The 15,822-nt window shown below is 38.6% G+C and overlaps 1 protein-coding gene and 1 long non-coding RNA gene across 2 annotated transcripts in view; both read right to left on the bottom strand.

Moving 5' to 3' along the window:
* Window positions 1–10,243, bottom strand: part of LOC127363573 (uncharacterized) — a 32,560-nt gene extending 22,317 nt beyond the window's left edge. Inside the window, exons 1-2 of the long non-coding RNA XR_007884905.1 lie at window positions 10,090–10,243; window positions 8,573–8,681 (exon numbers count right to left, since the gene is read on the bottom strand). This is a non-coding gene — a long non-coding RNA (uncharacterized LOC127363573). The remainder of the gene's footprint in view (window positions 1–8,572; window positions 8,682–10,089) is intronic.
* A 1,283-nt stretch (window positions 10,244–11,526) lies between these two features.
* Window positions 11,527–15,822, bottom strand: part of cnpy3 (canopy FGF signaling regulator 3) — a 7,405-nt gene continuing 3,109 nt past the window's right edge. The window contains exons 4-6 of the mRNA XM_051400120.1: window positions 15,738–15,822; window positions 15,362–15,479; window positions 11,527–13,555 (exon numbers count right to left, since the gene is read on the bottom strand). The exon at window positions 15,738–15,822 is cut by the window's right edge and continues 38 nt beyond it. Coding sequence (XP_051256080.1) covers window positions 13,254–13,555; window positions 15,362–15,479; window positions 15,738–15,822 — 505 coding nt within the window. The 3' untranslated portion in view covers window positions 11,527–13,253. The remainder of the gene's footprint in view (window positions 13,556–15,361; window positions 15,480–15,737) is intronic.

Genomic DNA, 15,822 nt, shown 5'->3' with positions numbered 1-15,822 from the left:
ATATATATATATATATATATGTATATGATGTGTTTTTAAATAAGTGATTTAATTACGCACAAGAGTGGGTGATACCAGCCTCGTCTATGCAGAATACCAAATCCTTCAACTTACTAGCTATTAATAGTAGTTGTGTTGTTGTTATCAATTTAATTATTAATTCATAAATTTTCAAATAGTTTAGTGTATGACTAAATCAATTAAGTTTTGGCAAAGTTTGTTTATTTTTGAATATTTTTATTGTCGGAATGTTGTGTTTTTTTATTCCTTTTGCTGTGATGTCATCGGTATGTCATGATGTCAGAGATCAAAGACAATAGAATGTTTCTTTGATACAAAGGCGAACATTCTGTCTGCAGATGTATATATAGGATCGAAATCCAACATCAGTTCAGACTCACTTCGAACACAAAGACAAACACTGGAAGCACAGATTCTTCAGGACTTTGAATCCAAGGATATTAACGAATATAAGATGGATCAAGACACAATGGAGAGTCTTCGTGCAAACATCAGACAGTGTCTGGAGAAGCTGACAACTATAGATTGGTCGCTTCTTAAATCACTTAAGTCACTCGATGCGAAGACCGAAGAGGTTGTTACTGATATTTGTGTGGATATCGTTAATATGATATTCATCCACATACATGGGGTGTTTAAACAGCGCGAACAGAAGGAGGGAGACATTCCTAAATCCTCCAAAAGCTCTTCTGGATCAGCGGGATCACAGAAGAGCCATGTATCTGAAGATGATGTCCGCGGGTGTCTGGGGGACTCCATGTCTCTGGCCTTATCCGAGGCCACCGGGGTCCCAGACATCAGTTCGCGAAGCGCGGAGAAGCTAATGGATGCTGTAATTAAAGAGGTCACAGAGAGAGTTAATATGCTCTCTAAAACTTCTGAAAGTGGTGGAGTCAAAGAGGGGAGCAGACCTCTCATCTCTCATTCCTTCACCCTGAGACTACAGGCAATGGTCCAACACGCAGCCAGAATCTTTAAAAAGTGCGCCATTAAGAAGGCCCAGCAAAGCCTCACAATGGAGGCTGCGGAAGACATCCTAACGATGGAAAATTTGCCGGTGGAGGACATTGCACTGACTGGAACGGAGGAGTCGTGTCGCACCCCCGTTGTTCCTTCTCTGGATGAGACAGGAACAGAGTCTCAGACGAGCTTCGAGGACAAAACCATCGAAGCCGTAAAAATAATTTTGCGAGCAAGGGCCAAGAGAATCAGCCCAATCAATTACAATGTCCACATTTCGGACGAAGAAGGCGAGATGTTTGAGTCTGAATCCTCCCAGGACGTGGATGAGTTGGCCTCTGTGATTGTCAGGGAGACAATCGAGGACTTTAGAATAGACTCAGAAGGTACACTGCCGGAATTGCTGGCTGTACCTGAAAAGATGTCCCACTGGAAAACAGTGGAAGCCAAATTAAAGGCATTCTATGCTCAGCGTTATGCGATGGGGTCACTCCTTGGCCTAGTGGCAAAATTGAGGCGTGATTATAAATGTACCAAAGAAGAACCATCGTCTGTGAGTGAGCTGATGGAGGAGGCAGATGTGGTAATTAGAACCATCATATCATTAAATGAAGAGGATCTAAAGATGGCCACGGAAGACATGACCCCTGACGAGATAATCAACTCCGTCGGAAGCGGTCAAGACAGCACAGCTGTAATAGAGCTCGGCAATATAGTTTCCGAACACATACAGCCAGAGGTTCCGATGGAGGACTTCCGCTTCGCAATACAGGGCGACGTGGACTGCTTTGTGGGGCAGATTAGGCAATGGCTTAACAGGCAGCTGATCCGCCACAAAAGAAAGAGGGACCACGCAAGTCTCGTTATGAAAAAAATCAGGGAGGTGATCTGTCAGACGTCGCCTGCTGAGACCCCCTCAGTTGTGGGAAGTTGCTGCATGACACCTGTGGGAAGTTGCTGCGCGACACCTGTAGGAAGTTGCTGCGCGACACCTGTAGGAAGTTGCTGCGCGACACCTGTAGGAAGTTGCTGCGCGACACCTGTAGGAAGTTGCTGCGCGACACCTGTGGAGGTTCAAGTAAAACCACCTCCCACCCCCGTGCAATCCGTTAGGTCACCAATGAAAGCTAAGACTGGTGACAACCTGGTGGTTAACGTAGAATCACCCTTCACCCCCGTGCAATCCGTTAGGTCACCAATGAAAGCTAAGACTGGTGACAACCTGGTGGTTAATGTAGAATCACCTTTCACCCCCGTGCAATCCGTTAGGTCACCAATGAAAGCTAAGACTGGTGACAACCTGGTGGTTAACGTAGAATCACCCTTCACCCCCGTGCAATCCGTTAGGTCACCAACGAAAGCTAAGACTGGTGACAACCTGGTGGTTAATGTAGAATCACCTTTCACCCCCCGCAATCCGTTAGGTCACCAATGAAAGCTAAGACTGGTGACAACCTGGTGGTTAATGTAGAATCACCTTTCACCCCCCCGCAATCCGTTAGGTCACCAATGAAAGCTAAGACTGGTGACAACCTGGTGGTTAACGTAGAACTACCCTTCACCCCCGTGCAATCTGTAAAGTCACCAATGAAGCTAAGTGGTAGAGACTACCCTCCCCCGTGCAATCTGTAAAGTCACCAATGAAAGCTAAGACTGGTGACAACCTGGTGGTTAACGTAGAACTACCCTTCACCCCCGTGCAATCTGTAAAGTCACCAATGAAAGCTAAGGCTAGTGACACCCTGGTGGTTAACGTAGAATCACCTCCCACCCCCGTTCGGTCCACTGTATCATCGGTCAGGGTTGAAGCTGTGGTTGAGACCGCAGCACCAGCCGCCAATCAGTGGGACGATATCAGAAACAGGCTTATGGTCACTGCACTGGTTCGTAAAATCATGAAAAGTCCAATACATCGGGACATTGATGTGACTTGCAGTGACATCGAGGCAATCAGCAAGTCCCTGGCGGAGACGTTCTGCGTACAGATCAGAGGCTCCGAGGTCGATATCAACCCAAGCGGTCATCACATTAAGAAGGTTGCCAAGGCGGTGCACAAGGAGTTGTGCAAGCTGACAGGCAACGACAAGATCTTGAAGATGTGCCTGCTGTCCCAGGATGCATCTGTTTACAGATGTATTACTGAGACACTAACGAAGCATCTGGTGACGCCACAGAAGAAGACCGGCGTGAACAGATTCGTCTCACGTCTCTTCAAGACCATGGCCAAGCCATTCGCTGCTTGCTTCGGACGCAAAGAGTAATCTTTGGCGGTTTTTGACTCGACACGCGAACTAACTGGGATGACACAGGGTTTACTCCGAGGGGCTTCGGTTTGCCCACATTTGAACAATAATGAAAAAAAAGTATCTCAGTTAAGAGAAGAATTGTCTGGTGGATCGCGACATGGGACATCAGGTATCATAGGGGCCGGACACGCGTACTAACTGGGATGACACAGGGTTTACTCCGAGGGGCTTCGGTTCACCCACATTTTAAACAATAATGAAAAAAAAGTATCTCAGTTAAGAGAAGAATTGTCTGGTGGATCGCGACATCGGGTGCCATAGGGACCGGACACGCGTACTAACTGGAATGACACAGGGTTTACTCCGAGGGGCTTCGGTTCGCCCACATTTTAACCATAATGAAAAAAAATAATCTTAGTTAAGAGAAGAATCATCTGGTGGATCGCGACATGGGACATCAGGTGCTATAGGGCCACACAGGTGCCTCAGTGTAACACTGTGGCCTTGCAGCTATAAGGTGAAGGTTCACTTCCAGCCTATGAACCCCTTTTGCTGTGAGGAGTACAGAGTGCTCACCGTGTTGGCGTGGGTTTTCCCCGAGAAGCTTCGGTTTCCTCCCACATTTTAAAAAATAAATGAATGAATAAATAAATTAATAATCTAAAATAAAAACAAACAACATAACATAGAACAAACAATCTGTCTGATAAGAGTCTCACTATGAACTACTGGAAACAGTAAATGTTTTATACTTTCATGTACTACTCCGAGCAGGTTTATCAGATCCAGCTGAACTTCAGAAGACCTTTCAGACATTGCTGATGATGTGTAATAAAAGTTGTGACGCTTCGTCGAATGGCGTGTTTGTGGCGTTGTATTTAGATGTACCACGAGGACACAGGAATTTCCTTGTACGTTGTCTAATCTTCACCAAACTTCACACATCTGATGAGAGTCCCACTCTGGACACATCTAGATGCAATATTCAGTCATACTTATAGCGCCACCCTCTGGTAACAGGAAGTAAGCCTTATATGGCAGTATTTCCTTGATATTTGCGTGGGGTGATGTATGCGTGATACGCTGGAGCACAACGAGGCACATCGCCGTTTGCAGCTTTAATTCTATTTTAATAAACATTTTTACAGAATTTAGCTTCAGAGGAATGTTCTTTGATCACAAGAGATTGATTAACAAACGTTTTCTTTATATAAGTTGCTATACCGGTACTTACAAGTACAGATATTGGCACATATCATAAAAAGTTAATTATTAGAGCATTACTGTAACAAAACATGTATTCTCCCCTTTATATCTTATATGTTAAATGTTTTACTGTTTAACTGGGTACGATGAAGAATTATGTTTCTAAAAATATATCTTAACTAATCACACTTTTATAAGAAACATCACAAAATATCTACAGATTTCTACAATATCTGAAGTTTATTTAAACACATATTTGATATGAAATTGGACCCAATAGCAACATCCGGTTGCCAGGTAAATAAAGGGCACTTATCCCCCATACGACTTCAATAACGATTAATCAATTTGTAGAAGTTTCTGCCTTTAACAAATTTTGATAAGCAGATTTTGTGCTACCAATTTTTACAATATTAATACACAAGCTAGATGAATGATTTATTTTCCTAAATTTTTCTAGGCATGCCTTTATCTTTAATAACCCTTGAAAATACAGATTTAAAATGGCCATAACTCTCTAACAATCCTACAAACAATGATTAAGATTGTCTAACCCTCGGTGGGTTTCCAGGCACCTTTCTTTATGTGTTTTCAATTCGCGCATAAAAAAATGGTGTCACAAAAAAGCTGAGGTGGAAACGTTGGTTTATCGTCAAAAGCAAAAAGCAACAAAGTACAATGGAAACAGGCTTCGACATCTACTCAAGAGACAAACAATAGCAGCAGACAAATACACCAGATCTGAGCGTAACGACTGTAACCTATAATTAATACATGAAACAAACTGAAATGTCACAATTCACATCGTGTTTTCTTTTCCACTCTTTTCGTCTGCACTTAATAGAAGAAATAGCGCCACCTACAGTTTATCTCCACAAATAACTGGATAACGGTAGTGGATAGAAATATGCCTCATTTGCAGATTTGCACTACATTGGGATGTAAACCTAGCTAAAGTATTATGATGCAGATTACACATTTCAAAAGGTATTAATAATAAAATTAAAAATTCTGCATTATGGCTACTCTATACTTCCTGTAATGTCTTCTATCATTTGTGGTGTGCAAGATACTACACTGGGAATGGTGACAGACCTTTTTCCTTGAGGGACTCCTTTTCTGTCATTGAGTAAACTGATGACCCCTCACTCATATTTCATAGATATTTCATATTATATTCAATGCAAAACAATAACAGCACAGAACAAACGATAAACTGTACAATGATACCAAATAGTGATCGACATAACTGCAGGAAGTTTGTGTTAAACAAGCAATTTGGAAGGAAGTTCTAGCAGATTATTTCCTGAGAGATGAGTTTTACTGATATTTTCTTCTCAATCTTCTTTTAGCTGTTCGGTTGTTTTACCAGAGTTAAGAGAAATAATAATCTAAATTTAAGAAAATAACAATTTCATTTCGTTTTCTTTACAAAAATTAACAAGATTCTGAGATACAGGCCTACTGTGTATATTTTTAAAGTTGTTTTACACCCCTTAAATTCAAGAAGGCCTTGCTTTGGCAACCCCTAGGTTGGGAACCACTTGTCTAAAGTGCATACTGTTTATCAATGCTGGTTTTATTTACTTATTTAGTTGCAGAATTAGTTTTCAACATAGAGGCACTACAGATAAATGGAACTGTCATGTAGGTGTTCATGCAGTCTGGATCTTCCCCTCAATGCACGTCATTATGTGGAGAGATAGCAGGTAGCATTTGATAGTTGTGTGTGTGTGTGTGTGTGTATATATATAATTTACTAGTTACTGTGTACTTGTTCCACGGGACAGAAAATCATTTCAGAGGGCGTGTGAGAGACAGAAGGAAAGGTGAGCTTGTATATTCACACACACACACACACACACACACACACACACACACACAGTGATGGGACAGATAATACCAGATGAAGATTGAAATGGGAGGAAGAATCAATATTTCCATTCAAACGTCTGTTTCATTTTCTCCAGATTAGAGGAGACTGTTTCTCTCTGTTCCATCACCGACCGACCACCAGGCCACAACAATGTCACTGTGTATATATGTGTGTGTGTGTGTGTTTGTGCATTTCTTTATGTCTGCCCTCACGTGGGATGTAAAAAAAGATGAAGATATGCAACATATGAGGCCACCGAGAGGGGTCTCCATAGGTAACATAAATGTGTGTGCACACGCCTGTCCACATTTGGTACGTTCCATTTCCAGCGTCCACATTGTCCAAATAAACTGTCAACCCTGGAACGGCTGATAAAGAGAGAGAGGTGTGTGTGTGTGTGTGTGTGTGTGTGTGTGTGTGTGTGTCACAATGTTTGTCCTGTGTTATTGGAGCTCTGAGGCCACAGTCTTCTATAAACACCCAGCTGTGAATTATTCAACAAATAAACACATCTAACACCTCACACACATATAATGTATTTGTGCTCACACACACACACACACACACACACACACACACACACACACACACACATATATACACACACACACACAAGCAACATCAATACACACATCATGGTATTCAGACAAAATACATATTTTAAAGATGGATAAATGATATTCAATACACACACACACACACACACACTAACCTGTAAAGATTGTAGATTGGGCTGGGCTGATGGATTCACTTTAGAAACACACTACACACACACACACACACACACACACACACACACACACACACACACACACACACACACACACACAGAGGCCATTTCATTTTGTCTCAGCTTAAGTGGATTTGGCTGTTGGTCAGTTCAGTGGAAGGTGAAACATAGACTGCAGTTGCATTCACTGATAAGGGGCGACACCTACAGGTGTTATTGAGGTACTGCCACAGAACTACCTGCTCAAACTACAAAGGTGTGTGTGTGTGTGTGTGTGTGTGTGTGTGTGTGTGATCCCAACCTTTTTCATATTATTTCATATTATACTCAACTGTACAATGAACCCAAACAGTGAGCAAACACAATAACTGCAGGAAGTTTTTGATTAAACTAATTTTTGGAGATTATTTCCTATGAGTTGAGTTTTCTTGACATTTTTTGTGACTTTTTAAACAATTCTTCATTTTTATTGGACAATAATGCCTAATAGGCTTATTTTTATTTACACATATTCAGTGTTTTCTTCTCCCCTGATGTCTCCTGTGTATCAGAGAGTGAAGGCTCTATGAATACAGCTTGTGTTCAGGTCTTTAAAGTTCAGATCTTTAAAGTTCAGATCTTAAATAATAGAGCTTTGGCGTCCCCCAGCGGCGGTCCCAAACCTCCAGGTGGGGAAATCACTGTGCTAACTTACAGAGCTGCAACTAGATTATTTTAGGATGATTTAATTAAGTGAAACAAAAATTGTGAAAGCCCGTCACATTTTCCCAAAGCTTCAATTGCTTTTTCCATCAAAAGATTCAAAAGAATATATATTCAATTTACAATATATAAGACAGAGAGAAGCAACAAATCAACAAATCACAGTGTAGGAATATATATCTACTCAAGTACTGTAGTTAAGTATTATTTTGAGGTACTTTTTTTTAATTTATGGCACTTTCCACTACATCTTAGAGGCAAATATTGCACATTTAACTGACCGCTTTAGCTGCTAGTCACTCTGCAGATTGACCAAATATATAATAAACTAATAAACTATGATACATACACATATATTAAAGTACCCAGCAGTATATAAAGCAGTACTGAGCTTACACATGAACGCCTCACTAATTATAGTTTAGTAAGATAACGTGTATGTTTCTAAAATCTGCCATTTGGTACAATAGAAGCAGAAGTAGTCATGTGACCTCTGCTCAGTGTACGTTTAAAGAAAAACTGATAATCCTGCTTAATAATCACCATTTCTACTAAATGTAACTGTAATCTGAGTAGAAGCAGTTTTACTATTTGGTACTTAAAGTATAAAACAATAAGAATAATAACTTGTATTTATAAAGCACCTTTTTTAAAAACAGAGTTTACAAAGTACTTTATAAGACACTCAGAAGGTAGTATAACAACAGAGAGCCAGACACGGAGGACAAACAGAGGAAAGGCAGATAAAGAACGAGATGAAACAAATGTTAGAGAGAAACTGATGATGAGAGATAACACAACATGTGATTAATTAAAATGTTTAAAGCTTACCTTTGATGACTGCATGGCACTGATGGTCCAATGATTCAGTGTGTCACCAGAGACGTCCTGATTCCAGTTAGGAAAACCAGTGTGCCAGTGGGACAGCGACCAGTAACTTCTGTGAGCGGAGTATAAATATTAACTCTGTGTATAAACTACCATATAAATACTGTGTATAAACTACCATATTAACTCTGTGTATAAACTACCATATTAACTCTGTGTATAAACTAACATATAAATACTGTGTATAAACTACTGTTATATTGACTCTGTGTATAAACTACCATTTAAATGCTGTGTATAAACTACCATATTAACTCTGTGTATAAACTACCATATAAATACTGTGTATAAACTACCATATAAATACTGTGTATAAACTACCATATTAACTCTGTGTATAAACTACCATATAAATACTGTGTATAAACTACCATAACTCTGTGTATAAACCTTCCTTTAAATACTGTGTATAAACTACCATATTACTTTTAACTCTATAAATTCTGTGTATAAACTACCATATTAATACTGTGTATAAACTACCATATACTCTGTGTATAAACCTTTTCTTGTCCTACCATATAAATACTGTGTATAAACTACCATATTAACTGTGTATAAACTACCATACAAATACTGTGTATAAACTACCATAACTCTGTGTATAAACCTTCCTTTAAATACTGTGTATAAATAAACTACCATATAAATACTGTGTATAAACTACCACATTAACACTGTGTATAAATAAACCGACATATTAACTGTGTATAAACTACCGTTATATTTACGCTGTGTATAAACTACCATATAAATACTGTGTATAAATAAACCACCATATAAAAACGGTGTATAAATAAACTACCATAACACTGTATACAAATAAACGACCATATAAATACTCTGTATAAATAAACTACCATATTAATACTGTGTATAAACTACCACATTAACACTGTATAAATAAACCGACATATTAACTGTGTATAAACTACCGTTATATTTACGCTGTGTATAAACTACTGCTGAGTATAAACTACGGTTATATTAACTCTGAGTATAAACTACCGTTATATTAACTGTGTATAAACTACCGCTGTGTATAAACTACCGTTATATTAACTGTGTATAAACTACCGCTGTGTATAAACTACCGTTATATTAACGCTGTGTATAAACTACTGCTGTGTATAAACTACCGTTATATTAACTGTGTATAAATTACCATATAAATACTGTGAATAAACTACCGTTATATTAACTCTGTGTATAAACCACCACATTAACACTGTGTATAAATAAACCGACATATTAACTGTGTATAAACTACCGTTATATTAACTGTGTATAAACTACCGTTATATTAACTGTGTATAAACTACCGTTATATTAACTGTGTATAAACTACCGCTGTGTATAAACTGACACATTAACCGTTACCTTCTGTCGGTGGCAGGTCGTTTGCTAACGTTAATTGGCAGCCATGTTTGTTCACGCTATAGCTAACGTTACATACTCACGTAGGGGGAAAAGCGCGGGAGCAGGTATCTTTGGGGAAGTCTAAAGTCGAAGTCGCATTTGAACTCTTCTTCTCCTCCTAGAGACATCTTTCATCGTTTTGTGGTAAACTTAATAAAAGTTGCTTCCATGTTCTAAGTTAGCTTTGAGCTACCTTTCTTCTCCGAGCCGTTGAGCGACAGGATCATGCGCAGATGACCTGTTGACTTTTGACTTAGTCCCGCCTTCACTGAGCCCCGTCTCCTTAGTTACGGTTGCTAGGCATGCCGAATTTAGCAATATTAAATATATTAATTATTAATTATTCTAGCATTTAATTATGCAGCTTAAAGTGGTGAATTTACCACTAAATATCATTTTAAAAAGTTTTAATTAACTTTATCAAGAAAATAGACATTCAACTTCCAAAACGTGTATACGAAACATTTCATAATAAAATTTGCACTTAATACTGTATACTTTATATAATGAGTTAATATTTTTTTTAAATTTAATTACAAAACAACAAAAATCGAATAATTTATGCCAATTTATTTATATATATTTGAGCTTTAAGTTTAGTCGTTGGCAAATGTTTTTAAATCAGTACCTATAAAAGCTTAGCTATATATATATATATATATATGTGTGTGTGTATCTATATTTAGCATATAGATGGAAGCGGGGAGAAACAGCTAGCCTGGTCTGAAACACCTACCAACCACCCTTTATCTCTGCCTTGTTGTGTCTTTTATTCATTCGTACACAAACTAAATGTAAAAAAATGACAAGTTGTAGTAATACGGGGAGTTAAGTGCTGGAGCTATTTCTGTAAACAGCAGCATTGACACTGTGAGGTTGTAGAGGCCTCCACAAACAAAAAAAAATTAATTTTAAGTTATTATAAACCCTATAATTGGCCCTTACCTGTATTCATTCATTCAGCTCGTCTCCACTGTGGAAAAAAAAACTGTAGAAAAACTCCAAAACTGGAGCGTAAAATAACTAAAAGGTGCTACATTTTTATCTATAAATGCTTTTTTCTTGTAAAGTAGGCATTCATATAAAAACACATACATATATGTGATCCCTACAATGATAGACTGAAAAAGCATCTTATTAAAAAATCTATTTCAACTTTAGGCATTAAATCAAGCCACAATATAATTAAAATACATTTTTATTACAACTATAACTGCTGCTAAAGTTAACTGTGCAGCAAGTCTACAACTCTGCCTCCCTCTACTGGTCTGAAGGGCACATTTCACCCACACTGTTACTTCAAAATACAACACTGGACCATTAAAAATAAATACATTCACATATAGTATGAGCAAAAGGAAGTGGAATTGTTTTGATAAAGCAGCTGTTGTGAGGAAGTGAACTTACTTTGAGGAGATGATGTAATAAAAATATACCAAACAGGCAAATCTGGAAATGATCAGTCATTGGCGAATGTGTTTACAGAGTTTTTAAACCTGTGTTTATTGATCCACTGACGCGTCTGCTCATGGTTTCAAAAAGCAACTTCAATACAACACAGCCGGCGTTTTCACTTCAGAATAAAAATCTGTAAAAACACACACACACGCACACGCACACACACACACAAAGAAAGGCAAAAAACATACACACAAACTTTCATCGTCAGCTCGGGAACCAACAAACACACCTTAAATAGCAGCTTTTTGTACAGCACACACACACACACACAATACAATAAATGGAAAATTATTAAAAAAAATAAAAAACTTACAGAAACACAAATGAAAAAACAAAAAGGTACCTTATGTTGAATTTACAAATTAAAAAGGGGAATTTCACTGAATCTGAGACTTAAAATGGTTAAAAAGGGGAATTCTGCAGTTTCCTCTACTGATATCAAACATTTTGAAATATTAAAATATTATTATAATAAGGAAAAGCTGTTCTCTATGGTGTCAACTGTTACGGTAAACTTCTCAGGCAATGAGCGTTTCCTCCCAAAAGGTCGTAAAAGTCCAAGTTTTCAGTTGGAATGAATATTTGGGTGAATACAAGACTTTTTAAAAAACAGACAAACACTCAGATTCACATTAGGAGGAGATACAGCATGAAAAGTCTACATTCAACTGAAAGAAAATTAAATTCCCTCGGCATACAGCACTGAAGGTGTAACACAGCGGTTTTTAAAGTGGGGTCGAACACTTTCTGTAGTAAAATCACCTTAAAAGCAAAATCAGATCAAATCTTATGGTGTTTTTTTTAGGACTGCAACTAATGATTGTGTAAGAAATTGATAAGTTATTGAGTTGATAACACGTCAATAAACAGTGAAGAATTCCAATCACAAGTTCACAGCTCCTAACCCCAAATTCCACCGGGCTCGGCTTTGTGGCGCCGGTGTGGCCTCGTGATCCACGCGTCTTCAAATCCCACCGAGAGCGTGTTGTCTGCCCGATGTTGTTTACTTGTGTATTTTGTCCTGAATAACAATACAAAACAGTGTTTCTCCCCCTCGAAGCTCCTCTGACTGACTGACTTCTGAACTTAACGTAGTATTTTATTTTGAAAATTGACCGGATTCTCTGTGCTGTTTCTGTCTGATTTCCTGTCAGTGTGATCTGTTCTGCACTGCTTGACCCGAGTTGGTTCTGGGATGAGTGCCCGGTGGAATTTGGGGATAAGGTGGCGTCCTTGGTTTGTTTTTGTGTCAGACCAACGATCCAAAACCCAAAGATATTAAATTTAAAATCATATAAACCTGTGAAATACAGCTGATTATTTTTGCTTACCGAATGATTAATCCACTACCCAGACTGTTGTTGTTGTTGTTGGAGTATAATACTATCAGAATTATCATTATGAGAACCAATAGAAACAATAAACTGGATTAACTCTTAAGTGAAGATATTTAGTTATTAAGGGTGCCTGCAAATTCCATCAAGTTTACTCTCTCGTTTAAATCCCCCTGCCCATTAAAAACCATCTGAGACCGGTTCAGACTGACAGAAACTGAAATAAAGACTTTAAAACCCGGGGGTGTAACAGTACAAGATGTGATTCAGCATATTCAGCGACTTAAACCTTTAGAGAGTTTTTTTGACAACAGTTAAAGACGTTTTAAAGAAGCTGCAGAATGCTTTTACTAAGAGTTTACTTCTGTCTAGTCGAGCTGATCCGGGGTCCAGACGAGGAACCGGGGTCCTCACAGCTCCGTCTTCTGCCCAGAGAGGGGCGTCTGCGGCTGGATCTCCTCATCCGACGACATCCCTCCATCCATCTTCTCCACCGGGGCTTTGCTCTTCTTCTTTTTCTTCATCTTCTTCTCCTTCTTATTCTTCGTCGCTTTCTCTCCCTCCGAGCTGACGTCCCCTCCCTCCTCTCCCTCCTCGCTCTTGCCCTTTCCCTTCTTCACTCCCTTCTTCTTTTTCTTCTTCTTCTTGTCCTCTGCGATGGCGGCCTGGTCTCCCTTCTTCTTCCCCCTGGACCAATCCTCGCTCAGGCAGGCTGGAACGGAGGAACACGAGGAGAACGGGACAAATAAATGGTGGAGAAAGCAAAACCAATGGAGGAAGGAAGGAAGGATGAAGGGTAGGACGATGGGAGGGATGGAGGCAAGAGGGGGTGAATAAAACAAAAGACAATGTCTGTCCAGACTAATATAATATATGAGGTAAAGACTAATATAAACAGGTTATCACTATATTGATTGTATATGTGATTAATGATTATCAATAGATACACATAGATGAAAACCTTTAAGGAGTATAGGTCCCGTAAAACTTCTAATAATAGCCCGGGTGTTTATTTGCTTAAATCACTGAACTCCCCCTGCCTTTATTCGGGACAGGCCTTTAATTCCTTTAGCACAAAACTAAACTAACTGCTGCTTCTCTTGAGTTTTGTAAAATATAGCGAAAGATTGAATCTATAACTGATCTAACGATGTACAGCACATACATACTGACAGAAACGGAGATTGAAACGACTTAAAACTCGCTCAAGCGGGCGACCCGGTGGATTTTAAGAGGTTTTATACATTAAGATAATTTCTATAAAATCCAAACCAGGCTTTAAATGAGACCTGCGTCTACTAGGGACCCTGCTTTTATTGGAAGTGTTATGGTATATAATCAAATGCTCTCTGTAATCATGTGATTCAGATTATGTTTGAAATTCAGAATGAGGCAGCTGATAGTTATAGTTTATTCATTGTTTCTTTTCCCGTTAACGTGTGCGTGAGATCTGGAATCATCCAGTTAATTGTGGCTAAAAACCTATTCTGAGGTCACGATAACCTTTTTAGTGTCTGATTAAATATATGAAATATGGTCTCAATCTCTCCTTCTGTTCCTCAGTTATGGTGTTTTTCCAAGACTTTATAACGTCATAGAAATGTTGCATATATTATACTGATATATGCTGATGACACTGACTCTTAAACCCAGCCTGTATATATACATTACATTAATGCACTACCGTTTGTTTTTATATTCTGCACATTGTAAATATCTTTCCTGTAACGTTTAGATCTTTCTATCTTTATCTTTATTTATTTATGTTTTTAAAAAGTACTGAATTTTTTGTGTGCTTTTTATGCACCAAGGCAAATTCCTTGTACGTGTAAAAACTTACTTGGCTTTTAAAAATATGACTCCATATCACAGAAAGGCCAATTTGCATGGGACTAATATTATATGTAGGTCGAATTTCTATTTTCCAAATTACGGACGTGGCAGATTCACACAGGATTAAGATCACAAACATCCTTCCCAGTTATTGTGGTCCCATGTGAATAGGGCTGTCCATTTCCTTTAGTCAAAGAACCGCATCACTCCACAGTATCATCATAATCATCCAGACTATTCAGAACAAACATACAGATTTTGTTGAGGTGTTAGCGTTTGTCGATATCGCTGCTTACTTCTGATTAATGGATATCCTTGTGTCCGGAGGATAATATGGTGATTCTGGACTAAACTCATCTGTATTCCCTCGTTGCTGAATCCGAAAGCAGAGTTGAATTTGATTAGGTCATCCACTGCAGGAATAATAAGCTACACAGCAAGCAGCGGGAGTGTGTGTGTGTGTGTGTGTGTGTGTGTGTGTGTGTGTGATGAGGTGAAGCGATGTGGTTCCCCAACAAAAAATACTATTTTACAGAGTTTCATTCATTCTTCAAATTTGTGACTTTAATCTCAGAGAATATCCGAGGTTTTTCTCTGAATGGTATTGTAGAAGTCAAAAGTGGAGGAAAAAAAAGAGGATAAATGGGAAAAAAATGAAAGAGTAAGGAGAAAGATGATGTGTTACCTTTGTCCTGTCCTTTGAGAACATGTTTCTCACACAGGTAAGTAGTCAGGTCTTCTTCCTGGGTTCCTTTGTACCATTCCTCAATCACTTCCTCATACTGCTCCACCAACACGTCACACTGACACACACACACACACACACACACACACACACAGTCAGTACAAGTGCCTGAATATCATATATTATATATATTTGGTTCATAAATGCACTAAATGAAGATTTATTTTTAAACTGAAATACAAAAAAATTGATTGAAAGATGACAAATTAAAGTTAATTGTGTTTTGAATCTTGAATGTTTAGGTGTATTTGCTTTCTGAAGTAAAAATAAAAAGTGATGATTTTAATTGCAAAACTCAAAATCCAGTTAAAAGCACCTGTTTTTTAAGGTCGGCCACTTCTGCTGAAGTCTCGTTCCACAGCTCGTAGGGAATATCCATCACCACGTTCACGCCTTTATTC

The sequence above is a fragment of the Dicentrarchus labrax genome, unplaced genomic scaffold (assembly GCF_905237075.1).
Source record: "Dicentrarchus labrax unplaced genomic scaffold, dlabrax2021, whole genome shotgun sequence".
NCBI classification, from domain to species: Eukaryota; Metazoa; Chordata; class Actinopteri; family Moronidae; genus Dicentrarchus; species Dicentrarchus labrax.
This window is presented reverse-complemented; position numbering and strand designations above follow the sequence as displayed.